The sequence below is a fragment of the Copadichromis virginalis genome, linkage group LG8 (genome assembly GCF_057382275.1).
Source record: "Copadichromis virginalis isolate Kocher_CV1m ecotype Utaka linkage group LG8, C_Virginalis_male_GT1.1, whole genome shotgun sequence".
In the NCBI taxonomy this organism is placed as follows: domain Eukaryota; kingdom Metazoa; phylum Chordata; class Actinopteri; order Cichliformes; family Cichlidae; genus Copadichromis; species Copadichromis virginalis.
The window spans coordinates 3,655,316-3,683,198 of NC_140625.1; the positions used below are offsets into that span (position 1 = coordinate 3,655,316).

Below are 27,883 nucleotides of genomic sequence, written 5' to 3' on the forward strand. Positions count from 1 at the left end.
GACAGCAAAGGAAGCTACAAAGAGAATTTCAGTGGATCTGGTCATCTATGTCAGTCGGACAGAGATTAAGAGTAGAAAATGGAAGAAAGGTGGCAAAAGCAATGGGAGGAAGAGAGGAAAAGGTGATGGTTTTACACAATCCAAAAGAAAACAGGAGAAATGAGAAGCACAGGAAGGAACAGGAGAGAGGCAGATTTGGGCACACTGGTTTGAATAGCACGTTATTTTTAAAAGGAAAACACCATACAAGAAAATGTGACTGCAGTAGAGAAGATAACACCATGGAGCATGTTTTAGTGCACTGCCAGAAATGTGACGAGGAAAGAAGAAAACTGATTTAAAAGCTCGGTTATATGAAAGTGAAACTGGATTTGTTAGATTTACTTTGCAAGAACTCGAAGAGTGAAAGTTATCAGGTCATATTTAGTTTTTTTTAAGACAGACTAATTTGTTTGGAAGGATTTTTTGTAGGTTTTTTTTTTAATATTTCAGGGCACACTCTACACCAGTTAGTGGCGGTAATTTACCATTTTGCTGTTTGACAACCGCCAATAAATGATAAAGAAGAAGAAGAAAAAGCAGAAGGACGCGTCACATGATTGCTCGAGCACTTCGCCTGTCTGTTGACACTGCCAGCTCATCATTTTTGTTGAACCCTTTAAAGACATCTGCTACATGGCTAGTTGCTTTCCGAGTGTGTCCGAGCTTGTTTCGGAGGCCCGGCGACTGTACGGACAGATGTTCGGTGAGGAACCTGCTCGAGTGGCGGTGTGCGCGCCTGGAAGAGTGAACCTAATAGGAGAGCACACCGACTACAACCAGGGACTCGTGCTTCCAATGGTATCAGTTCCACACTGCCACTCAATAGAAAGCTTCATCTGTTGAACTGAGTCTTGCATTATCACTTTCATGTCGAAAACAGACAAAGATGTGATTTTAACAAACGGATTTTATGCTAGTAATAGTAAGAATAGTGCAGCAGTGATTTTTCTCTTCTTTTTTAAATAACTTCTGGAAAGAAATTTCTTCTTGACACAAAGACTAAAGACAAAACTAAGCACTTCCTTGTGCATTTGCTGTCAGGCCCTTCCTTTAGTGACTGTGGTGGTGGGTAGTGAAATATCCGGCCAGGATGTTACCGTGGTAACCGCAGCCTTCGACGCTGACGAGCCTCACCGATTGGACTTCTGCCTGTCTCGTGATGGATCTGCACTGTCTCCAGGGTTACCCCGCTGGGCCAACTATGTAAAGGGTGTTATACACCATTACAGGGGTAAACAAGACTGTAAACACATTATACTGTCACAGTGAAGTAGAACAGATGTCAAGCAGAATCTCACAATCAAAATTTAAAAAACAAATCCAAAAAGTCTACTTTTTATGTGTCTTGTGTTTTAGCTTCTCCAGTCCCAGGTTTCAGGGCAGTGATAGCCACCAGTGTCCCCCTGGGTGGAGGACTGTCCAGCTCTGCCTCTCTAGAGGTGGCCTTTTACACCTTCCTGCAGCAACTCAAGCCAGGTTAGAGTCATATTAGAGGACATGGCAGTGACTGAATACTTAATTCAAGTATTTCTGCGTTATACTGCTTTCTTATTCTATTCCACTACATTTAGTCCTTGCAGTTATTATACTCTACCATTTATTTTACTTATTGTTTTGATTTCGTTCAGATTTTAGAATAATCTGCCGATATATGATGCTGTATTATTCTTGATAAAGCTACCCAGTAGTATTTAAGTCATTATGCCAAAAGAAGACTTCTCAAGTAGTAAATGCCTTCAGATTCACTTAAGGAATAAGTGATATACAGTCCTGACCTCTCATCACCTCTCTGCTACCTGCTTGTTTCAACACGTGTGTTTGTTTTCAGTCTCACGTGGCACATTTTGATGGGGCCATTGCTGTTCACTCTTTGTTAGAGTGATGGTGGCCTGGCAATAACAGCTTTCATGCTAAAACAAAATGTATTCCAAGATATGGTTAGAGTGTTTGAGCGCTCTTAACGTCTAACCATACTCGTACTGACAGCCGATGCTTATTGATTTCACTAACAGGCCGATGGTGTTGGAGCCGTTTGATCTACTCTTTACTTTTCTTTTTCTCATAGATGATGGAAACCAGGTGTCCAAAGCATTAGCCTGTCAGCAGGCTGAACACACTCATGCTGATGTACCCTGTGGCATTATGGATCAGTTTGTATCTGTTCTTGGCAAGGAGGGCCATGCATTGCTCATTGACTGCAGGTAGTACAAGCATCTAGTGAGTGATGGTCTTTGGTTACACAAGATAGACATTGTTACTATATTTTCATTAAAATTAAAAAGAAAAAAAAAATGTGTTTGACAGATCGCTGGAGGCCACCCCTGTTCCTCTGACAGATCCAGGCCTGGTCATTCTCATCACCAACTCCAATGTAAGGCACTCTCTGAGTTGCAGTGAGTATCCCATAAGACGCAGGCAATGTGAGACGGCTGCCTCCATTCTGGGGAAGGACAGTCTGAGGGATGCTACGATGAAGGACCTAGAGGGTGTGGATGTTTTTTTTCCGTCCTGTTGTAATCCATTTTCTCTTACTATTTTACAGTTCATTGGCAGGTCTTTGAAAGCCTTAAAAACCACAACTTACAGTCCCCACAAACAAGGTCTTAAAGTATTTATCTGAGTCCAGGTTATTTTTATTAATTATATACAGTGTGTAGGAATTCAAATTATTGCAAAAGCCAAATAAATTATTTGCCAATAATGTACTATGAGAGCCGGTAACTGAGAGTTTTAATAATATGAAGTAAAAAAAATTACATGGTTTATTCAACATGCCTAAGGTATCGCCTTCTGCCTGACTCAAATTTTTCACCACTACAGTAATTCATAAATGTTTCACTTATTTTATTACTGCTTTGAACTTTTTAAGCATTTCTATTTTGCTGACCTTTGACTTGTCTTTACTTTTTTTACACACATAACTTTAAGTTTCAACCACTTGTTTGCCATTTGAAAGCACTTATTAGCATTTCAGTACTTTTAGATGACTGTATATATTTTTTTGGTTTTTTAAACTCATCAGTTAAAGCTAACCCTCTTTATTGTTTATCGGTTCAGAGGCCAGGGGAAGGATGGATGATGTTACCTACAGAAGAGCTCGCCATGTAATTGAGGAGATCCAAAGAACTGTCCAAGCTGCTAAGTCTCTAGAAAGAGGAGAATACAAGGAGTTTGGCAAACATATGGTTGAGAGCCACAACAGTCTGAGGTACAGATAGCAAATGAGTTACTGTATAGGTCACTGTCAGGCATGTTGTAACTCGATGTCCCTGTGGCAGAGATCTGTACGAGGTGAGCTGCAGGGAGCTAGATGAGCTGGTGTCTGCAGCCATGGAAGTGGAGGGCGTCTTCGGCAGCCGGATGACAGGAGGAGGATTCGGTGGATGCACTGTGACTTTGCTACTCGCTGAGGCCATTGACAGGACCATACACCACATACAGGTTAACACACACACATGTATAAAGATGTAGCATGTAGTCGTGGTTATCAGGATGACCACGACCAGTAGAATCAAATAACTACATATTCAGTAAAGCTCGTAACCTTAAAACAAACACTTAGGAGACACTGTTATTGGTCAGTGATAAGCTTTTCAGTACAAACTTATCTAATGGCATATATAGATTTAAAAATCCAAGGCTTTTTTTATGCCCTGTGATATACTACACAATATGTGTGTATATTTGAGTTCTGTGTGGATTTAATCAGTCAGGATCAGGAGTGCTTTAATGATCACTTTGAAGAAATATTTGTTGCAAATTAAAAATAAAAACAAACTTACATGTTAGAAATTAAGATGAAATGCAATTAAATAAAATCTGTAGAAAGTACAATTCCAAATATAACAGTTCAGTAAAAGCTAACCTTGTGATGGAGCTAGGTTAGCTGTTTTAAAAGTGTGCTAAGCTAAACGTGACTTGGAGCAACCTGATGGTCATACCTGGTCTGAAGTTTTATTATAGGGGCAAAAGTTTTAAGCCATCATTAAATTTTGTTTGAAAACTTAGAATTAACTGTAGCATTTTTTTAAATATACAAATCCACAGAGAAATCTAGTTAGGGCCACATTAAGAAAAACTAAATTCATAATTTTGAGAATAAAGTTGAAATTTCAAGATTAAAGTCGAACATCTGTTTTGAGAAAAAAGTCAAAATGTGGACGTTACAGCTGTTGTTTCAAGACAAACTGCCACAGTTGCTGCACCATCTGAGTTAGTGAAATCATACTTCAGAATCTATTTTAGTAACAAGGAAGGAAATTTCTCTTTTAGCACATAAACACAGTGTGGTGATAAGTACAAGATGGTGCAGAAAGCTGCATCTGGTCAGACAGAAAAACCACACAAACTTAGAAGAGTGGATTTGTACAAAATGAAATAGCTGGTAATGGACAGATGCAAAGTTATTGATGGTTACAGCCTTGTGCAATATAGAGGATGTATGTTGTGTCACAAGACGGTTGAATTAATTGTTTCACTAAGTCATCTACACAAGACAGTTTGTAGAGGATACAGCAGTGGTAGCAATGTGTGTTGAAACAACAACTGTTATCTGAGCTGGCACTGGGGAGCTAGCCTAACTTGTGGGGACCAAAATCCTGGTCCCCACAAGTTACATTAAAATTTTTTTTACACATTCTCACTTTTTATTATGCAGGCTCTTGCATTTTGCAACATGTTTGCCTTCACAGATATATAAAGAGATAATAAATATTTAAATAGATATCTAAATTTAAACAAATGAGTGGTGGCTCAAGACTTTTGCACAACATATTAAATTATGCCATTCTATGAGGGTTTATGGCTCATCGACATATAGTGTACAGTGGTGTATGAACAGTCCATTACTGGCTACGTTAATGACCACTACAGTATAGGTGTGTGTGTGTGTGTGTGTGTAGTTGTTGGCCCCACAAACACTGCTAATGTATAGGGTGCAGGGTCTGACACAGTCAGCATTTTTGCCATCTCTTCTTCACATACGCTAAATTTTATTAATACACGTAGTAGCTGTTTTCCAGTCTTATGTGCCAGAACACATAAAGTAATCATGCACTCATGCAGTGCTTTTCCTCTCATATGCTGTCTGTAGCATCTGTATTATGTATTTAACCTCTTCATATTTCATAGTGTAGTTTTATCGTTGTAAAATTATCCGCTCTGCTGCCATTACACTTATCTATAGTTGTGACTGAGCAGATACTACCAACACCGCCTCTTTCGTGTGAAAACATCCAAGTGAAACCCTGGGTTAACAAAGTGAGAGCTATGTTTGTGTGACCACGTGTCTTCACTGCAGATATCAGGCTAAGTAAACTTAGATTACAGAAAGATGTTGCTCACAGTACAGGACCCTGTACAATTGTTATAAAGGGGGAAACTGTCCATGGAAACCAAAATAGTTTGTTTGTGCCAGGCTTTAAACATGCTAATCTTTTCTGGGCATTTTGACGTGAGAGTCTACGGAGACTGACTTGCTTTTGGGATCATCCTCAAGGGGCCATTTTTTTGTTTTGTTTGACACCTGATCGTGCGCTCCAAAGAAGGGAATAATTTATTAGCATTTCCTTTCAGCAATTGTATTTTTCATAGGAACAAAATCAGTTTTTTGCTTTGTTTGTTTTTCGGTAGGTAACTCTATTTTTCTGTTTTTATTCTCTTTTCTGGTAAATCTTAGCATTCCTGACAGTGTATGAGAAGAAAAATGTGTGGGGCATTGTTCATTTGTTAACAGTGGATAAAAACACCTTTCAGTGAGCTATCACTTTAAGAGGACATTACAGACAAATCCCCAGTCCCCTGTGTCTTGCTCAGACATCTCCAGTGTGTGAGAGTCAGAGACAGTGGGTGAGAGCTGAGAATAAAAGCAAGTTTCATTGAGACGGAGCCAAGAGTCCAGTCATTGGCATGCTACTCTGGTTACCCGGTAGGCCTGCTGCTGGTTGACACAATTCAGGATCTTATAAGAGATGCATCAATAAAAGTTTTCGGCCGCAGATTATCATTGGAAATGCCGGCATCTATAAAGATGTCACTTTGACTTTGAAGCAGCAGTGAGAAGAAAAAGAACAGCAGCCTTTTTCCATATTTTGAAACGGCAGTTTTATCTTCAGTTTCTGAATCAGATTTGGCAGATTTTCTTGTATCTCTCCGAACTTGGCTGTATCCAGGACACTACTGTGGCTTGCTGACTGTCAAAGGAATAAAGGCTTTGTGGGGAAACAAAAGAAATACTTGAATCTTCCACAGTCCTCGACATTCCTGAACAGGGCATAATTCTTGTCCTCACAAAAGCAACACTGACTTCACAGGTATAAAAAGCACAGCTTCACCTACAGGATGCTGGATCTCAACTCTTCAGATGACAGCATGAAGAACTCTCTTAAGGACCCTGTGTGCTTGAACGTCGGTGGAGAAGTCTATACAACAACCTTAGACACTTTAACTCGCTGCCGTGACTCGATGCTAGGCACCATGTTCACCGGACAAGTTCCTATGCTTAGGGACAGCTGCGGCAACATTTTCATAGACCGTGACGGTAAAGTGTTTCGCTACATTCTGAATTACCTGCGCTCTGGCTCTTTGGATCTGCCAGATGGCTTCACTGAACTCGCACTGCTCAGGAGAGAGGCAGATTTCTTCCAGATACCCGGTCTGCTGGAGGAGATTCGTCACTATGAGGTATCGGTGCCTCTGGGCCTTAGAGGTGGGCCGCTAGGAGCCATCATGATAGTAAAAGTCGACTCCAAGGTACGTGTGATGAGGTTAGCTAGACTGTTCATCTGCTCATAATAGGTTTGTTTTATTAGGTTAGTCGATCATGTTTACTCTTGACCACTAACTACAAGCCAAACAGTTTGTTTTTAAGTGCAGAAAAATAGAAACAGGACAAAATGGTTTGCAAATTATTTAAAGTCCATAACCTTTGTTTTTCAAAAGTAGTACAAAGATAATAAATATAAAAAACGAGACATTATATTATTTTCTCAATTTGACCTCAGCAAACATGTGTGGACAGTGTCTGCACATTTAATAATGGCTCAAACATCAGTAAAATGCCTTCTTGAAGTTTGCACACCGAAAGAAAAAGTCCTACAAGTGCATATGCAGTAAGGCTAGCCAAAAAAAACCTTGTTACTGCACCTCTTTAGTGAATCCTGACTCAGTCAGAAGTGTTTCTGCTTTTTAGGAAATGGTAAAGCAGGCACTGTCCCAAATTATTTGTTAAAATGACCATTTATTTCCTATAGCCTCCAAATTTGTAATTTTTTCCATAAATGCTAAATGACACAAAAGGCAGTTTCTGGTTGATTGCACTCTATATACAGTACTGTGCAAGTCTTGGGCAACAATTTCTTTATATTTTGCTCGGAAAATATATTACAGCACCACTGGCTGAAATGCAGCCTCAAACTGTGTTAGAACCTCCTGTTTTATTCACTGTTCACTCTTACCTTCCCTCAAACGTTGTAACAGTTTGAACCAAGAATGTCAGATTTGGCTTGACTTGTTGCCATTGATTTTTTTGAATACAGTTCTTGTGTAATCTGCGCCTTCCTCTCTTGTCCTTTAAGAACCACACCTTGCCAAGCTATGCCAAGTTTCTAGTGAAGAGCTGTGTGGAATTGCCTTATGGGTAAAAAAACAAAAACAAAAAAAACAATTTTATGCCTTTCGAACTCTGTTATTATCACCATTTATCTGATATTCAACAAAAGAAACTGGTCAGATAGTTTCATGTTGTGTGCGTTTGTTTTGTTTTGTTTTCAACAGGCTGCTCCATTTTTCTAAGTGGCTTAAACACAAAATATATTCCTATTAAAAAAAACAAAACAAAAAACTTTGAAAGACCTTCAGAAAGATCTGTTTCTGAAGACTTCTTTAAGAAATGAGTCATTGGAAGCAAAATATAAAGAAATGAGGATTGACCGAAGACTTTTGCACAGTAAAGAAAGAAAGAAGGTGCATTTCCCAAACCCCCGAATACCCTCACATATTTACTGCATATAATGATGGACAGTCATAGTATTGGTGAAGTGCATTAAATTAGTTGCAATAACTATTGTGGTAGCAATAGTTATTGCAACTGTACATTTTTTTTTTACGCTACGACTGTACTTTTTTTTTTTTTTTACAATTTATGAGAAAATGATGTTGCCTAACATCTTAATTGCATTTTGATTGTTAATTTAGCTCATACAGATATGATGGAGGTGACCCATTTCTTATAAAGCTCTGGTATCAAATAGTGTTTTAGTGAAGAAGTTAACCTAATAAACAAAACTAGCCAACACCGAAGTTTCAATCATCCAGTTATAGGATAGTGGGTATGATTAGTACTTTCCAAATGTTTATGCCATTAATCAGTGATGATATTGACAGAAGTTTCAATGTGACAGTTGTAGTCAAAGTGAAATCTGTAAACGTTTAAAATTAAAAACAATCTCCTCAGAACTGTGCAGCAGGTCATCACCTACATATGTATGAGCGAGAAAAAAGGAAATACCCTATAAATAATATGAATTAATAAATAGTGTAAGTATGATGACAGGTGTTATTTATGCTTTTGGACAACTGTTATGTTTTAATCGATTTCATAAGTTAGTCAAGAACAGGTGCATAATATCATACCACATTCAAATTGCATAGCAATTTGGTAAATTATGGCTTAACAAAAAATTAACTAATTATTTAATATGAATGAAATATGAGCAGAGAGTACAGTCATGTTGAGGGATAGGCTGTGTTTGGTTCTGTTCTGCTTCTAGTTAGACTCTATCTGTTCCTCATTCAGGTGTGCAAAGGTTTTTTTAATCAAATAACTTTTCCCAATAAACCATCACAGCTAGTGTTTTGTGTATATACAAGACATACACAGAGGTTGTGTTTGTGCACCTGTTTGCATGTGTAGCCATGGAACAACCGGTTCTTTGTTTGTGTATACTCTGGGGGATATGTAGTCAGTATGTTCTTCCCTCTTATTTCAGGTCCGTGTTCTCCATTTTAACTTGCGCCATGGGCCTGAAAACTATGAACTCCGCACATGCTCTGTACGAGCGTTCACAGTCGACCTCTTTTGTACCTGGAGGGCATTTCTAGGTTTGCTTTGTGAGCGCTTCTCCTACAGGACACCCCAGGGTCTCAACAGCCCTCACCTATGTCGTCCGAGGCAGAACAGACTGAAACTGGAATGGGTGCCAAAGCCTGATGAACTCCCACAGGAACAGTATGACAAGCAGCAATACAGGGGTCTAACTTTGTCTAGCCCTGAGGTCACGTGGTCGGATGACATGATGAACATGCACTACAGTCACTGTGAAATCACAGACATGCAAGGCTTTTTGGAGGAGCTGTTGAAGATATCACTTGCTGAGGGGTTCAAGGTTGATCTAGTCTCTCCTGACCCTGCAGATATTCTTAACTGCACTTCACTTCGTCTTGTGAAGTCGTGAGCACTGGATGAAAGTGACTAGGAAAACCAGAACATACCAAGATAATAAGCTATAGGATAAGATGAGATAGCCTTTACTAGTCCTGGAGTTAAATTTGAAGCAATGAATTCTCTATGACATGGAGTTAGATTTACTGACACATTATGACTAGGAGGTCATTATCTGTGGTTCTTTTGCTATCATAGAGTTTACTAAAAATAATGCAAAATGTGCTTTATTAATAAAATGGTAAATAAAATGTACTTTTTTGTGGAAATTCTGATATTGAGGATACAACTTCAAATTTTAGTTTGGGCTCTGTTTAAAAATGGCAACTGTTTTTAAAAGTAGTGCAGTGTGAGTAGTACTAGAGCACACACCAAGGAATGATAATATTCACTGTTAGTCACTCGGCTAAATGTGTGACATATATTGTGACTCACTTTACAACAGTGTTGGGAAGGTTACTTTTAAAATGTATTCCACTACAGATTACAGAATACATGCCCCCAAATCTAGTTTGTAACGTATTCCGTTAAGTTACTCAATGAGAGTAACGTATTCTGAATGCTTTTAATATATTGTCATGCTTTTTACAACTACATGAATGTACTATTGCTGTGTGATTTAATATTATTACTGAAGGCTACTCGCCACCGAGTTAACATTGTTAGCTGGCATTATCTCAGGTTAGTTCATCGACTGCTTTCAGAACTGCACGATTATTTGCAGCTAGCAGGTTGTTAATGCTATTCATCAATTGTAACAGTCACACAGCGATAGTACATCAAAGATACTGAAGTGGCACATAACCCAGATAGCTACCACAATTAACACAAGGTAGTTGCAGTAGGCTAACGTTCGTTTTTTAAAAAGAACTTCCTTCCAGATGTTTTTTTAGGTTGGGGGTGGAGTCTTTTGAGTGCAACTTGGTTGCTGCCAAACAGTTTGCATTGAATTGTCAGATTTCACCCATCCGTTTCCTCTTTAAATATGAAGTGGTGTCAGAATTTCCAAGTAAGAAATGCATTCCTGTTCATGCACTGCTGGCTCTGTTGTGCTGGCTTCGGATCCATTGTGTAACTGATGCCACCAGCATTAATAGGACTCTAATTTCGTGTTTTGTTTGGGTTTCCGGCAATGTGTGGAACTACCAAAATCAGAGAGGGGACAGCATAACATATGAAACAGGAAAAGACCACCTTGTAATCCATTAATTTCAACAAAGTAATTGTATTATAATAATCACCTTGTTACGCCTCCTCGAGGGCAGGAGGGGGTAACACAACAACTCCAGAAACTCGGTACAAGTGTAATAACAAAAGCAAGTTTAATGGCAGCTTTCTCACATAAACAATAACCCAAATTCATACAACAAATGTGGGGGAGAAAGGGACAGTTAGGTTGTTCCCAAAAAGACAAAACCAAAACTTAGCTGAGCTCTTACCCTAGAAAAACAAAAAAGGTCTGTAAAGACTTTTATGGGTTCCACACTTAATCCAAGATAAACCTCAAAATGTTGCAGAGCCAACAGAACGGCAAGAGTTTCTTGTTCGATTGTAAAAGACCTTCTCTGAGGATGAGTGAACTTCTTTGAGAAGTAGCACACAGGGTGATCAAGTCCTACCTACCTACCTACCCCAACCACGCTAGCATCAACCTCCAACTTGAATGGTTGGCTAAAACCTTTTTGGTTAAAGGAATCTGCCAATAACCTTTCAACATATCCAGTTTAGTCATAAATGTGGCAGGTCCAATGTCATCAATGCAATTATCGACGAGAGACGAGGAATACATGTCAGGAACTGTCACAGCATTCACTTGGCGGAAGTCCGTACAGAACCGTGGACTCCCATCAGCTTTAATGTCCAACAAACATGGGGAACTCCAGGGGCTACAACTGGGTATTGCAAGTCCATTTCTAACAAGATACTCTACTTCACAACTTCTCTTTTGATGGGATTGACTCTGTATGCACGCTGTTTAATGGGTGCAGGACTGGTAAGAAAAATGTCATGGGATATCAAACTCGTCTGGGTAGGAACATCCCCAAACATACACCGGAAGGACACAATCAGGTTCTGAATGTCTTCAACCTGATTAAGTGACAGGTGAGACAAATAGTGGGACAAGTCAGACAGAATCTCACTATTACTTAGTCTCGTCCCCTGTGACACATCTTTGCGCAGGACCGCATCTTCCTCACTGCTTTCATTGGCTATATCTGAAGCTACGCATGCTATAGGGGAGCTAGACTTAACCTTGTGCGGAGTGAGGGGATCATCTTCATTCTCTCTATTCTCTCTAGAAAGATAATGTTTCATCATGTTAATGTGGCATACTCTAGTCTTGCGACGACGATCAGGAGTTTGAACAACATAATTGGTCTCACTGAGTTTCCTTTCCACAACGTACGAGCCAGAAAACCTTGTTTTCAGAGAAGAGCCCAGAATGGGGAGCAGAACTAGAACCTGATCACCAGGTTTAAACTGACAAGCAACTGCTCTCCGATCATAGTGTTTTTTCATCCTTAGCTGCCTAGCAGTTAAGGTGTCCCTGGCAATAGCGCAAGCTGATTTAAGGCGCTTTCTAATTTTAGCCATGTACTCAGGGATGCTCTTTAGTGTTTTAGTTGGAACAACTAGCTGTTCTTTAAGGATGTGCAATGGTCCTCTAACTTCATGTCCAAATTCAAGCTCTGCAGGACTAAAGCCTAGGGACTCTTGCACTGCTTCACGAGAAGCGAACAATAAGAATGGTATACCCTCATCCCAGTTCTTTCCTGTCTCCAGACAGTATTTGCAGAGCATGGACTTTAATATCTGGTGAAGTGCTCCCTGACTTTCAGGATGGTAGGAGCTTGATGTAATGTGCTCTACTCCTAATGCTTTTAATGCCTGAGCAAAGGTTCTAGACTTAAAGTTGGTTCCCTGATCAGTCTGGACTACCTTTGGAAGACCAAACACTGAGAAGAACCCTACCAGAGCTTTACTGATGACAGGAGCGGTGATCCTTCAAAAGGGGCACTGATTCGGGAAACCTAGTAGAAGCACACATCATTGATAGGATGTATTGGTTCCCTGACTTTGATTTTTGTAAAGGTCCTACAACACCACAACACTTGACTGACAGGATGACTCAACAGACAAAGGCAAAATACCCTCTCGAACGATAGACTGCGAACCACCCGTGTCTCTCAGTATTGTTACAGGCTGGTCGTCAACAGTATCACCTGTTAAAGAAACACAACCCTGTGTGATAAAAGGTTTGAAACAAGGATCTATTTCACGTTGAGATGTTTGGGTTCTGGGAGGCGACACATTTTGAATCAAACCCACGCCCTTGGGTTGCGGCGGTGTAGTCTTATTTTTTTTTAGTGCAAGGCAATCAGCAATGACATGACCTTTTTTATGGCAATAGAAGCATTCAGGTACCTCACGGGAAAGTAATGGTTGCTTAGCTCTGGCTTCAGGCTGACCAAGATCAGGCTTTGGTGAGCGTGTGATCAAAACCTTATCTGAACGAGGGGATGATGCAAACACATTTTTATGGGTTAAAATGAACTCATCAGCAGATTCTTAAAATCTTCCAATAGGATTAACTGACGAAGAGCTTCAAAGTCTTTCTTCACTTCACTTGCTGTGCACCACTTGTCAAAAAGAACTGCCTTCTCACGTGCAAACTCTACATATGTTTGACCATTAGACTTCTTGTGATTCCTGAACTTTTGTTGGTAGGCCTCAGGTACAAGTTCATAAGCACGAAAGATGGACTCTTCAGTACATTGTATTTCATGCTATTTTTGATAGAGAGAGATGACACAAGCTCCAGTGCTTTGCCCACTAGCTTGCATTGCAGTAGCACAGCCCACATTTCTTTTGGCCATTCCAGTGCTGTTGCAATCCTTTCAAAGCATTAAAGTTGAGCCTCATAGCTTCCACCTCTAGCTGTTTTAACTTTACCTCCTTCTCAGCTTCAATTTCAAGCTGACGTATCTGAAGTTTGAGGTCGAACTCAGCCTTACGTGCTTGCTCCCTTTATGACATACAGTGGGGCAAAAAAGTATTTAGTCAGCCACCGATTGTGCAAGTTCCCCCATCTAAAATGATGACCGAGGTCAGTAATTTGCACCAGAGGTACACTTCAACTGTGAGAGACAGAATGTCAATAACAAAAATACAACTCAATACTTTGTAACATAACCTTTGTTGGCAATAACAGAGGTCAAACGTTTACTATAGGTCTTTACCAGGTTTGCACACACAGTAGCTGGTATTTTGGCCCATTCCTCCATGCAGATCTTCTCGAGAGCAATGATGTTTTGGGGCTGTTGCCGAGCAACACGGACTTTCAACTCCCGCCACAGATTTTCTATGGGGTTGAGGTCTGGAGACTGGCTAGGCCACTCCAGGACTTTCAAATGCTTCTTACGGAGCCACTCCTTTGTTGCCCGGGCGGTGTGTTTTGGATCATTGTCATGTTGGAAGACCCAGCCTGGTTTCATCTTCAAAGTTCTCACTGATGGAAGGAGGTTTTGGCTCAAAATCTCACGATACATGGCCCCATTCATTCTGTCCTTAACACGGATCAGTCGTCCCATCCCCTTGGCAGAAAAACAGCCCCATAGCATGATGTTTCCACCCCCATGCTTCACAGTAGGTATGGTGTTCTTGGGATGCAACTCAGTATTCTTCTTCCTCCAAACACGACGAGTTGAGTTTATACCAAAAAGTTCTACTTTGGTTTCATCTGACCATATGACATTCTCCCAATCCTCTGCTGTATCATCCATGTGCTCTCTGGCAAACTTCAGACGGGCCTGGACATGCACTGGCTTCAGCAGCGGAACATGTCTGGCACTGCGGGATTTGATTCCCTGCCGTTGTAGTGTGTTACTGATGGTGACCTTTGTTACTTTGGTCCCAGCTCTCTGCAGGTCATTCACCAGGTCCCCCCGTGTGGTTCTGGGATCTTTGCTCACTGTTCTCATGATCATTTTGACCCCACGGGATGAGATCTTGCGTGGAGCCCCAGATCAAGGGAGATTATCAGTGGTCTTGTATGTCTTCCATTTTCTGATGATTGCTCCCACAGTTGATTTTTTCACACCAGGCTGCTTGCCTATTGTAGATTCACTCTTCCCAGTCTGGTGCAGGTCTACAATACTTTTCCTGGTGTCCTTTGAAAGCTCTTTGGTCTTGGCCATGGCGGAGTTTGGAGTCTGACTGTTTGAGGCTGTGGACAGGTGTCTTTTATACAGATGATGAGTTCAAACAGGTGCCATTCATACAGGTAACGAGTGGGGGACAGAAAAGCTTCTTACAGAAGACGTTACAGGTCTGTGAGAGCCAGAGATTTTCCTTGTTTGAGGTGACCAAATACTTATTTTCCACCCTAATTTACGAATAAATTCTTTACAAATCCTACCATGTGAATTCATGGATTTTTTTTTTTCACATTCTGTCTCTCACAGTTGAAGTGTACCTCTGGTGCAAATTACTGACCTCTGTCATCATTTTAAGTGGGGGAACTTGCACAATCGGTGGCTGACTAAATACTTTTTTGCCCCACTGTAAGTCAAACTTCTAAGAACTCGGCGCACAAATGAAATCTTGTAAGTCAAAATCCATAATTAAATACAAGGCAGTAACATTGTACCAAACGCCAGAGTTGTCTACAGCTCCGGAAAATAGATCCCGGACGAGCCCCCACTTGTGTTATGCCTCCTCGAGGGCAGGAGGGGGTAACACAACAACTCCAGAAATAACAAAAACAAACTTTAAACAGTAACTGTAATGGAATACAGTTACTTATATTATGTATTTTAAATACGGAACGCCGGTACAGATTATCAGTTACTCCCCAACACTGCTTTACAAGTATTCATGGTTTATCTCCACAGCCTAAATGCAGCCACTGGCAGCCATGGAACACATGTTTAAATAATAATTGAACATTTCATAAGAGTACTCTTTAATTTTTTGCCAAAAAAGGTTTTGAGATTGATGTGTCTGTCCTATGGATGTTTCATTAGAAATGTTATTTCTTTGGGGATCAGGACTGTCCAGCATTCGGTTAGCCATCTCTCATCGACTAGCAGCTGGTTCATTTGTGTTGACAGACATTCATGGACTGTGCAGTGAGCTTCTTTAGCCAATAGGCGTGAACCATGTCGAGGCCTGGTGCTGTCCAGCTCTTTATACTGGAGACACTTTTTTGGGTGTCTGCCACTGTGATGGTTACTGGACCCTGTTCAGGGAGTTGCTGTGGTGTGCTCTTAGATCCACTAGCCACTGAGCATTGCTGTTATGGGTTGGGTTCTCCCATCTATTCTTCCAGTATTGCTCTGTCTCCAGCCTTTGTGGTGCTGTTCTTATATTGTTCCCCTGCCACTGAGAGTACACCTTGGACGGTTCTGTATAGTTTATTCTCCTGCCTTCGAACTCTCTGGTGTACCTCTTCAAGTGGCTGGCCAAGGCTGTGAGTCTACCTTCTATTGTACTTCTTGCATCTTTCTGCAGCTCCGATAGTTGGCTAACCTCCCTTCGTGCTACCTTGATCTTGGCCTTCTCCATGGAGGGTACTGCTCTTTGCTGTTGTTCATCTTGTAGCCAAGCATCTCACTAATCACTGCTGCTTTAGTGTAGATCAGCTGGTAATGGTCACGGTAGGTATTGTCTGTAGTGCTACATTCACATCAGCTGGTAGATCCTCTCTCGTAGTATCTTGGTAACCGGCTGTGGTCAGTACCTCTCGCAGTCAATGATCCTTCTTCCATTGGTACCCAATCTTGGGTGGGCGATATAATTTTTCCCTTTACCTGTCGTTCTGGCTCCCCCTTGCCATAGCATTTGTGTTGTACCTCGTGATTGACGAGGTACAACACCGTGAGAGCAGTTCCTTTTTCCAAACAGTTGGAACACTGAGCTTCTAGTTGTTTTGCTGTCAATCTGGATGGTTTGGTTTAATAGGGGTGGCTGTAGCTCAGGTGGCAGAGCAGGTCATCCACTAATCAGAAGGTCGGTGGTTCGATCCCAGGCTGCATCCTGGCTGCATGGCAAATATCCTTGGGCAAGATACTAACCCCGTGTTTGCCTACTGGTGGTGGTCAGAGGGCCCGGTGGCGCCAGTGTCCGGCAGCCTCGCCTCTGTCAGTGCGCCCCAGGGCAGCTGTGGCTACAATGTAGCTGCCATCACCAGTGTGTGAATGACTGAATGTAGTGTGAAGCGCTTTGGGATCCTTACGGACTAGAAAAGCGCTATACAAATGCAGGCCATTTACCATTTACCATTTTAATATGTGGGGGTCTAGCCTAGGAACCCTTACTGGATAAAGACCCCCCAGGTGGGAATCAAACTTGCGACTCCTGTTCCAAAGGCGTGTAGGCCTACAAAGGCATGTAGTCCTACCACTATGCTATCTAGCTGCATATATTATATATGTTTTAGATTTTATCTCTTCCAAACATTTACAGGCCAATATCAAAATTAACATTTGTATCAAAGATCTTAATTCAATTCATCCATCCATCCATCCATCCATCTTCATCCGCTTTATCCGGGGACGGGTCGCGGGGGCAGCAGCCTAAGCAAAGAGGCCCAGACCTCCCTCTCCCCAGCCACCTCCTCCAGCTTATCCGGGGGAATACCAAGGCGTTCCCAGGCCAGCCGAGAGATATAATCTCTCCAGCGTGTCCTGGGTCTGCCCCGGGGCCTCCTCCCGGTGGGACATGCCTGGAACACCTCACCCAGGAGGCGCCCAGGGGGCATCCTTGTCAGATGCCCGAACCACCTCAGCTGGCTCCTTTCGATGTGGAGCAGCAGCTGCTCTACTCTGAGCCCCTCCCGGATGGCCGAACTTCTCACCCTATCTCTAAGGGAGAGGCCAGCCACCCTTCGGAGGAAGCTCATTTCTGCCGCTTGCATCCGCGATCTCGTTCTTTCGGTCACTACCCACAGCTCGTGGCCATAGGTGAGGGTAGGGACGTAGATCGACCGGTAAATTGAGAGCTTCGCTTTTACACTCAGCTCCCTCTTCACCACGACGGACCGGTGCAGCGTCTGCATTACTGCAGCTGCAGCCCCAATCCGTCTGTCGATCTCCGGCTCCCTTCTCCCATCACTCGCGAACAAGACCCCGAGATACTTGAACTCCTCCACTTGGGGCAGGAACTCATCCCCGACCCGGAGTGGGCACTCCACCCTTTTCCGGCTGAGAACCATGGCCTCAGATTTGGAGGTGCTGATCCTCATTCCCGCTGCTTCACACTCGGCTGCGAACCGTTCCAGTGCGAGCTGGAGGCCCTCACCCGATGAAGCCAACAGAATCACATCATCTGCAAAAATCAGAGATGAGATTCTGAGGCCACCAAAGCGAAAGCCCTCCGCCACTTGGCTGCGCCTAGAAATTCTGTCCATAAAAATTATGAACAGAATCGGAGACAAAGGGCAGCCCTGGCGGAGCCCATCACCCACCGGGAACGAGTCCGACTTATTGCCGGCAATGCGAACCAAGCTCTTGCAACGGTTGTATAGGGATCGAATGGCCCGTAGCAATGGGCCAGACACCCCATATTCCCGCAACACCTCCCACAGGACACCCCGAGGGACACGGTCGAATGCCTTCTCCAAGTCCACAAAACACATGTAGACTGGTTGGGCAAACTCCCATGCACCCTCAAGTATCCTGGAGAGGATAAAGAGCTGGTCCAGTGTTCCGCGACCAGGACGAAAACCGCATTGTTCCTCCTGTATCCGAGGTTCGACTAACGGACGAACTCTCCTTTCCAGCACCCTGGCATAGACTTTCCCAGGGAGGCTGAGGAGTGTGATCCCCCTGTAGTTGGAACACACCCTCCGGTCCCCCTTCTTAAAGATGGGGACCACCACCCCGGTCTGCCAGTCCACAGGTACTGCCCCTGATCTCCACGCAACATTGCAGAGGCGTGTCAACCAGGACAGCCCTACAACGTCCAGAGCCTTCAGGAACTCGGGGCGGACCTCATCAACACCAGGGGCTCTGCCACCAAGGAGTTGTTTAACTGCCTCAGTGACCTCGCCCCCGGAAATTGGCGGGTCATTCCCCTCATCCCCAGACTCTGCTTCCTCCTCGGAAGACGTGTCAGTGGGATTAAGGAGGTCCTCGAAGTATTCCTTCCACCGCCTGACAATTTTCTCAGTCGACGTCAGCAGCGCTCCGCCAGCACTATACACAGTGCAGGTAGAGCACCGCTTTCCCCTCCTGAGACGTCTGACGGTTTGCCAGAATCTCTTCGAGGCAGTCCGAAAGTCTTTTTCCATGGCCTCTCCGAACTCCTCCCACACCCGAGTTTTTGCTTCAGCCACTGCCCGAGCCGCATTCCGCTTGGCCTGTCGATACCTGTCGGCTGCCTCCGGAGTCCCACAGGCTAACCAAGCCCGATAGGACTCCTTCTTCAGCCTGGTGGCTCCCTTCACCTCTGGTGTCCACCATTTGGTTCGGGGATTACCACCACGGCAGGCACCAACCACCTTGCGGCCGCAGCTCAATGCAGCAGCTTCGGCAATGGAGACGCTGAACATGGTCCATTCGGACTCAATGTCCCCAGTCTCCCTCGGAATGCTGTTGAAGCTCTGCCGGAGGTGTGCGTTGAAGATCTCGCGGACTGGGGCCTCTGCTAGACGTTCCCAGCACACCCTCACTACGTGTTTAGGTGCACCAGGTCTGTCCAGCGTCCTCCCCCGCCACCTGATCCAACTCACCACCAGGTGGTGATCAGTTGACAGCTCAGCCCCTCTCTTTACCCGAATGTCCAGAACATATGGTCGCAGGTCTGCTGATACGATTACAAAATCGATCATCGACCTACGGCCTAGAGCGTCCTGGTGCCACGTGCACTTATGGACACTCTTATGTTCGAACAGGGTGTTCGTTATGGCCAAACTGTGATTAGCACAGAAGTCCAATAACAAAGCACCGCTCGGGTTCAGATCAGGGAGGCCGTTCCTCCCAATCACGCCCCTCCAGGTCTCGCTGTTGTTACCCACGTGAGCATTGAAGTCTCCCAGTAGGACAACAGAGTCTCCAGGTGGAGCACCCTCCAGCACCCCCCCCCCCAGGGACTCTAAGAAGGCTGGGTACTCTGAACTGCCACTCGGCGCATAAGCGCAGATGACAGTCAGGACCCGTTCCCCGACCCTAAGGCGCAGGGAACAAACCCTCTCGTCCACCGGGAAAAACCCCAACGTACCGGCAGCAAGCCGAGGGGATATTAGAATACCCACCCCAGCCCGCCGCCTCTCACCAGGGGCAACTCCAGACTGAGACAGAGTCCAGCCCCTCTCCAGGAGACTGGTTCCAGAGCCCAAGCCATGCGTAGAGGTGAGCCCGACTATATCTAGCCGGTACCTCTCAACCTCACGCACTAACTCAGGCTCCTTCCCCACCAGAGAGGTGACATTCCATGTCCCTATTACCAGTCTTGGCAGCCGGGGGTCAGTCCGCCAGGGCCTCCACTCCTGGCCGCCACCCGGCACACAATGCACCCGACCCCTATGGCGCCTCCTGCGGGTGGTGGGCCTGCGGGAGGATGGGCCCATGTCTCCTCTTCGGGCTGTGCCCGGCCGGGCCCCATGGACTAAGGCCCGGCCACCAGACGCTCGCCCTCGGGCACCCTCCCCGGGCCTGGCTCCAGGGCGGGGCCCCGGTAACCCTATCCCGGGCAGGGTAAACTGTTCCCTCGCTGTCCTTTTCATAATGGTCTTCAATTCAATTCAATTTTATTTATATAGCGCCAAATCACAACAAAAGTCGCCTCAAGGCGCTTCATAGATACAGAGAAAAACCCAACAATCATATGACCCCCTATGAGCAAGCACTTTGGCGACAGTGGGAAGGAAAAACTCACTTTTAACAGGAAGAAACCTCTGGCAGAACCAGGCTCAGGGAGGGGCGGGGCCATCTGCTGCGACCGGTTGGGGTGAGAGAAGGAAGACAGGATAAAGACATGCTGTGGAAGAGAGACAGAGGTTAATAACAGATATGATTCAATGCAGAGAGGTCTGTTAACACATAGTGAGTGAGAAAGGTGACTGGAAAGGAAAAACTCAATGCATCATGGGAATCCCCCGGCAGCCTACATCTATTGCAGCATAACTAAGGGAGGATTCAGGGTCACCTGGTCCAGCCCTAACTATATGCTTTAGCAAAAAGGAAAGTTTGAAGCCTAATCTTAAAAGTAGAGATAGTGTCTGTCTCCTGAATCCAAACTGGAAGCTGGTTCCACAGAAGAGGGGCCTGAAAACTGAAGGCTCTGCCTCCCATTCTACTTTTAAATACTCTAGGAACAACAAGTAGGCCAGGGGTCAGCAACCTTTAAGACCCAAAGAGCCATTTGGACCCGGTTTCCACGCAAAAGAAAACACTGGGAGCCGCAAATACTTTGTGACATCTAAAATGAAGATAACACTGTATATACTGGGTTTTTTTTTACCTTTATGCTTTACCTCTATGCCTAATATAACAAAAGGAAAGACACCCAGCTGAACTAGAATGATCCATGTAGCAAACAAAATCTGTTGTGAGCCGCTACCCTTATATCGCCTTTGGGCTTTTGGAGCCTTGACCTGACTTTTAAAAAATAATTGGGGAAATAAGCACTATGCTGCTAAAAAATGAAAAATAGATATTTGCAAAATTCTGCCTAAATATGTATTTTACCTGGTTAATGTGTGTGGCGGGGCGTGGCCTGCAGTGCTGCTGCAGGGGAGGCGGACACACCTGAGCGGCACCCGCAATCACGCCTCGCTGCCTTAACGTCTGTGCCATCTATGCTGTTGTGTTGTTGGTGGTGTGTGTCGGGCTGCGAGCTGAAAAGCTACAGCCGGCTGTATGCGTACAGCAACCGTGTGTGAAAAGTGGTCAATAAAGAGATGCTGAAAAGCATGTTCATGGAAACATTGTCGGGTCTGCCGTGATATGTTTACAATGGGACTTCTGCTCCCGAACCTTTGTGCACAGCGTCTGCAAATCGGGGCTGTACAAAGTCACTTTCAGCTTTACGGAGGCAGCTTAACAGCTGTCATCTGTGAGGCGTGAGCGGTGTTTGTTTTCGGCGGGTATACCGGCTTCCACGAGTGTGACACTTATTTTGAGCGATGAAAAAATAATAGTAGAATTTAATTTTATTTTTATATTTCAATATCACAATAATCTTCCAATTTAAAACTAAAAGTTAAAAAAGAACTAACATAAATGAAATACACTTCAGCTAAATACTTCTAATTTATTTTCCCAAACCACATGGAGCCGCAGTATGAGGACTAGAGCCGCAGGTTGCCGACCCGTCTTAGACAAAACAATAGCCGAATAACTTAACTACTTTTTGTAGAAAAATAATGTTCTGGACATTTTCCAGTCTGATTTCAACAAATCGCACTCCACTGAAACCACTTTACTTAAAGTGTATAGTGATGTTTTGATGGCAGCAGACTCTGGAGAGTACACAGTTCTGTTTATATTGGATCTCACCTCTGCTTTTGATACTGTTGATCACAGTATCATGATAAATAGGCTTAAGGACTTGGGATTACTGGTGTTGTTTTAAAATGGTTCATGTCGTATCTATCTGAGAGATCTTTTAGTGTCTGTATGAATCAAGTTTTGTCTGAAATATCAGCTCTGCCTTATGGGGACCTCAGCAATCTGTTTTGGGTCTGATTCTCTATTTGCTTAATATACTCCCTCAAGGCCAAATTGTCAAACGTTATTTCTGTTCATCTCTACGCTGGTGACATTCAGTTATACTGTTCTTTCAAAGCTTCTGAGTTTTATAAATTGTCTTGTTTAAATAATTGTCTGTCAGAAATCAAACAATGGCTAAACAACTACCTTCTGTTACAGTGGCTTGCAAAAGTATTCGGCCCCCTTGAACTTTCCCACATTTTGTCACATTACAGCCACAAACATGAATCAGTTTTATTGGAATTCCACGTGAAAGACCAACACAAAGTGGTGCACATGTGAGAGGTGGAACGAAAATCATACATGATTCCAAACATTTTTTACAAATAAATAACTGCAAAGTGGGGTGTGTGTAATTATTCAGCCCCCTTTGGTCTGAGTGCAGTCAGTCGCCCATAGACATTGCCTGATGAGTGCTAATGACTAAATAGAGTGCACCTGTGTGTAATCTAATGTCAGTACAAATACAGCTGCTGTGTGACGACCTCAGAGGTTGTCTAAGGCTACGTCCACACGTACACGGGTATTTTTGAAAACGGAAATTTTCCGTTTTCAAAAATAATCCCGTCCACATGTAAACGCAGAAATGAAGGAAAACGCTGCTAGGAACATGCCAAAGCAGCAGGTGGCGATATATTCCTTACCGTGTAGAAATGTTGGCCAATCAGAAGTCTAGAAGCCTCGGTGGGAAATAGTAAACAAGGATGGGGCATAGAAGCAGAACCGAGTCGTATGTGTGGAGGGACAGTAACTGTGTGTATGTGTAAGCATTTAAACACTGCAGAGAGAACAATTAACAGTAACAGTATTGTAGAAATTCATTTCACCGAAACAATAACGTGGCGCACAGTGTGACATCAAAAAAGGCGCACACCTTTGACGCTGCGTTTTCTGCGTTTTCTCCGTTCTTCTCGTCCACATGTAAATGCAAAAACTGAGTTTTCAAAAATATCCACCCTGGCCCGAGTTTTTAAAAATCTCCGTTTTCAGTCACCGAAAACGCCGTTTAGGTGTGGACGAAAGGTGCAAACGCATAGACAAATCTGCGTTTTCAAAAATACCCGGGTACGTACTAAGAGAATACTGGGAGCAACAACACCATGAAGTCCAAAGAACACACCAGACAGGTCAGGGATAAAGTTATTGAGAAATTTAAAGCAGGCTTAGGCTACAAAAAGGTTTCCCAAGCCTTGAACATCCACGGAGCACTGTTCAAGCCATCATTCAGAAATGGAAGGAGTATGGCACAACTGTAAACCTACCAAGACAAGGCCGTCCACATAAACTCACAGGCCGAACAAGGAGGGCGCTGATCAGAAATGCAGCCAAGAGGCCCATGGTGACTCTGGACGAGCTGCAGAGATCTACAGCTCAGGTGGGGGAATCTGTCCACAGGACAACTATTAGTCGTGCACTGCACAAAGTTGGCCTTTATGGAAGAGTGGCAAGAAGAAAGCCATTGTTAACAGAAAACCATAAGAAGTCCCGTTTGCAGTTTGCCACAAGCCATGTGGGGGACACAGCAAACATGTGGAAGAAGCTGCTCTGGTCAGATGAGACCAAAATGCAAAACGCTATGTGTGGCGGAAAACTAACACTGCACATCACTCTGAACACACCATCCCCACTGTCAGATATGGTGGTGGCAGCATCACGCTCTGGGGGGGCTTCTCTTCAGCAGGACAGGGAAGCTGGTCAGAGTTGATGGGAAGATGGATGGAGCCGAATACAGGGCAGTCTTGGAAGAAAGATTGCAAAAGTCTGCAAAAGACTTGAGACTGGGGCGGAGGTTCACCTTCCAGCAGGACAACGACCCTGAACATAAAGCCAGGGCAACAATGGAACGGTTTAAAACAAAACATATCCATGTGTTAGAATGGCCCAGTCAAAGTCCAGATCTAAATCCAATCCAGAATCTGTGGCAAGATCTGAAAACTGCTGTTCACAAACGCTGTCCATCTAATCTGACTGAGCTGGAGCTGTTTTGCAAAGAAGAATGGGCAAAGATTTCAGTCTGTAGATGTGCAAAGCTGGTAGAGACAGACCCTAAAAGACTGGCAGCTGGAACTGCAGCAAAAGCTGGTTCGACAAAGTATTGACTCAGGGGGCTGAATAATTACGCACACCCCACTTTGCAGTTATTTATTTGTAAAAAAATGTTTGGAATCATGAATGATTTTTGTTCCACTTCTCACGTGTGCACCACTTTGTGTTGGTCTTTCATGTGGAATTCCAATAAAATTGATTCATGTTTGTGGCTGTAATGTGACAAAATGTGGAAAAGTTCAAGGGGCCGAATACTTTTGCAAGCCACTGTAAATACAGATAAAACAGGAACTTTGATTATTGCTCCTGACAATATGATTTCAGAAATTAAGCAGCATATCAGTTTTTGTTCAATCATGTCTCAGAAATTTTGGCATTATATTTGACAGTTAAATGTCACTTGAGAATCACTACAAACAACTGGTTCAGAACTGTTTTATGATCTAAGAAACATTTCCAAACTCAGACTACTGGTGTCAAAGGCGGAACTTGACATGATTATTCATGCTTTTATCTCTTCTCGTTTGGATTACTATAACGGACTTTTGACTTGTTTCAGTAAATCAGTTTTGGATCGCCTTCAACTGTTCAGAATGCTCAGGCAGGACTTTTAACTGGCACTAGCAAGATATCGCACATTATTGCAGTTTTGACTTCTCTTCATTGGTTGCTGTTAAATTTTAGGTTTCATTTTAAAAATTTTGTTTTAGATTTTAGGGCTCTACATGATGAAGCCCCCCAGTATATCTCTGACCTGTTGAAACCTCATGCTTCTTCCCAAGTACGTAGGTCTTGGGGTCGGAGGTTGCTGTTGGTCCCACGTACTGGTTCAAAACACATGGGGCTTTTCGGGCAGTGGCACCGAGGCCGTGGAATTCTCTTCCACTGTCTGTACACTGTGCAGCGTCTATTGACTCTTTTAAAAAGCAGCTGAAGATATTTCTATAGAGAAGAGCTTTAAATTAATTTGTTGATTTATCTTTTTCAATTCATTGTTTTATTGGTTTTATTGTTAGCAATTTGTGATTTTTATCTATGAAAAGTGCTATATAGATACATTTTACTTACTTAAAATATTAACTAATTAAAACGTTTTATGTAAGTAGTAAAATGGTAGGAGGTACAATAGTTTAATCCAGAGTAATGATGACAGGTGTGTAGCTGAAACACAAAATCTGGCTGTTTCCACTTGACCACCCCGCGAACTTTCATGGGGTGAACTTTAGTTTTTATTTACTACTGTCAGCGAAAGTGATTTTTAAAAGTGCTTCTCACACACTTCTTATTAATGTTCTCAGATAAGGTTGCAAAAAATATGTATAATTGTTGTTTTATGTAGTTTTACCCACTGTGCATACTGTGTCTCTGTGTGTGTTTCTCCTTTTTCCTCTACAGGAGAAATACAGTGGGACTGCGACTTTCTATGTCACATCTCCTGCACAGGGCACGCAAGTTCTCACTTTGACCTGACCTTTGTCAACACCTCTGCATTCCTTTAATTTGATTTTCTTTCTTTAATTTCATTAAGTGGTGTACTGCAATACACACTAATGTTGATTGAAAAGAGTTGGGCAAGTGCCTTTATTGTTGAAACATGTTTATAAAAAAAACTTTGCTTAAGATGACTTGTAGCAACTGCTTAATATTTTTGATATGGAAATCCAGCTGGGTTTATTTACGATTTATGATTTTATATTGATCCCACATCTCTATTAATAAACCATGTTTCTAAAATGTGAATGTTTTCAGAACTTTTTTTGTTTTAACTTGTTTTTTCATTTTAATTCTATATTGAAATGTGTCAGCTAATATTAGCACACAGATAAATTTCACTTAAATGTGAAGGTCGTTTCAGTAAACTTTGATTTTATGGGGTCAATATATGACCACTGACTGCTGAAGTTAATTTAGACAAACAGGAAAATTATTGTTCAATTATTTTATTAATTACTATTTATTTTAAGAAAAAAAGCTTCATGACATCTAACCAAGTCAAGATATCATCAAATCTTACATCAAGAGATGCCTTTATGAATAGAAATTACATCAAGGTGCAAACCACTAGTTAGAACAATTAACAACAAGAAGGTGAGAGTAGTCTGCACACAAAAAGAAGAAAAGGAATTAGCCCCACTAGAAGTCATTAGTATTACTGATTAAATATTTTTATTTACTTTTTTTCTTTTTTTTTTTTTTACATGAAAATACATTTTTTGTCCTATACACTAACATTAAGGATTCATGAAAACAACACCTGGGGACATCAAGGAAATATCTTTTCATTGAGGATACTTTATTTAGCTTCATGTTCTGTGCCTCGATGTGTAAATAAAAAAAAAAAGTTTTGTTATCACATTAGTTATAATAAAATCATATTTGATTCCCTGCTGAATTTTTGAGTTTAATCACTCATGGAAAAAACAAACAAACAACAATCTCTAGATTTTATGGTTTTTTTCATTATAATGGAGAACACCAATAACCAAAACAAAAACACAAATATTGCATCAAATATCAAATGAATTGATTTGCTTGGCTTTGAGTGAAATAAGTATTTAATCGATTACAGTCAGAATTCTAGCTCCCACAGATTGGTTGTGTGCCCATGTGGCACACAGATTAATTTTAAATTCAATTTCATTCTTATTTATATAGCACCAAATCACAACAACAGTCGCCTCAAGGGACTTTATATTGTAAGGTAGACCCTATAATAATACATACAGAGACAAAACCCAACAATCATATGACCCCCTATGAGCAAGCACTTTGGCGACAGTGGGAAGGAAAAACTCCCTTTTAACAGGAAGAAACTTAAGGCTCAACCAGGCTCAGGGAGGGGCAGCCTCAACCAGTTGGGGTGAAAGAAGGAAGAAAGGACAAGGGACATGCTGTGGAAGAGAGACAGAGATTAATAACAAGTGTTATTTAATGCAGAGAGGTCTATTAACACATACTGACTGAAGAAGAAATAATCAATGCATCATCCCTCAGCAGCCTACGTCTATTGCAGCATAACTAGGGGAAGATTCAGGGTCACCTGGTCCAGCCCTAACTATATGCTTTAGCAAAAAGGAAAGTTTTAAGCCTGATCTTAAAAGTAGAGATAGTGTCTGTTTCCTGAATCCAAACTGGAAGCTGGTTCCACAGAAGAGGGGCCTGAAAACTGAAGGCTCTGCCTCCCATTCTACTTTTAAATACTCTAGGAACAACAAGTAAGCCTGCAGCCCAAGAGTGAAGTGCTCTAATGGGGTGATATGGTACTACAAGGTCATTACGATAAGATTTTGAATTCAATTCTGGATGTAACAGGAAGCCAATGAAGGGAAGCCAATATAGGAGAAATCTGCTCTCTCTTTCCAGTCCCTGTCAGCACTCTTGCTGCAGCAGTTTTTCAGCGTCACTCTGAGACAGGATATTTCTAATTTTAGAGGTATTGCGCTAATGGAAGAAAGCAGTCCCACATATTTGTTTAGTATGTGCATTGAAGGACATTTCCTGGTCACAAATGACTCCAAGGTTCCTCACAGTGTTACTGGAGGCCAAGGTAATGCCATCCAGAGTAAGAATCTGGTTAGATACCATATTTCTAAGCTTTTCAGGGCCGAGTACAATAACCTCAGTTTGATCTGAATTGGACTGG

At 42.7% G+C, this 27,883-nt stretch overlaps 2 protein-coding genes across 2 annotated transcripts; both read left to right on the forward strand.

The window, feature by feature from the left end:
- The first annotated feature begins 550 nt into the window (after positions 1-550).
- Positions 551-25,980, forward strand: galk1 (galactokinase 1). The gene is made up of 8 exons (XM_085465427.1): positions 551-840; positions 1,084-1,273; positions 1,399-1,518; positions 2,108-2,243; positions 2,347-2,528; positions 3,100-3,250; positions 3,321-3,483; positions 25,636-25,980. Exons 1-8 carry the CDS (start codon positions 676-678, stop codon positions 25,708-25,710), a joined length of 1,182 nt encoding a protein of 393 aa, XP_085321553.1. The 5' UTR covers positions 551-675; the 3' UTR covers positions 25,711-25,980.
- LOC146702525 (BTB/POZ domain-containing protein KCTD21-like) lies at positions 3,490-13,488 on the forward strand. Its single transcript, XM_085465428.1, has 2 exons — positions 3,490-6,792; positions 9,030-13,488. The coding sequence occupies exons 1-2, from the start codon at positions 6,382-6,384 to the stop codon at positions 9,492-9,494; spliced, it is 876 nt and encodes a 291-aa protein (XP_085321554.1). The 5' UTR covers positions 3,490-6,381; the 3' UTR covers positions 9,495-13,488.
- Positions 25,981-27,883: the final 1,903 nt, after the last annotated feature.

Bases quoted from the DNA above. Each gene is read 5' to 3' on its own strand.
- galk1 (XM_085465427.1), top strand. From the start codon at position 676: ATGGCTAGTTGCTTTCCGAGTGTGTCCGAGCTTGTTTCGGAGGCCCGG. The intron at 1,519-2,107 runs GTTAGAGTCATA...TTTTTCTCATAG, and splicing joins CCTGCAGCAACTCAAGCCAG to ATGATGGAAACCAGGTGTCC. The intron at 3,251-3,320 runs GTACAGATAGCA...TCCCTGTGGCAG, and splicing joins GAGAGCCACAACAGTCTGAG to AGATCTGTACGAGGTGAGCT.
- LOC146702525 (XM_085465428.1), top strand. From the start codon at position 6,382: ATGCTGGATCTCAACTCTTCAGATGACAGCATGAAGAACTCTCTTAAG. The intron at 6,793-9,029 runs GTACGTGTGATG...CTCTTATTTCAG, and splicing joins TAGTAAAAGTCGACTCCAAG to GTCCGTGTTCTCCATTTTAA.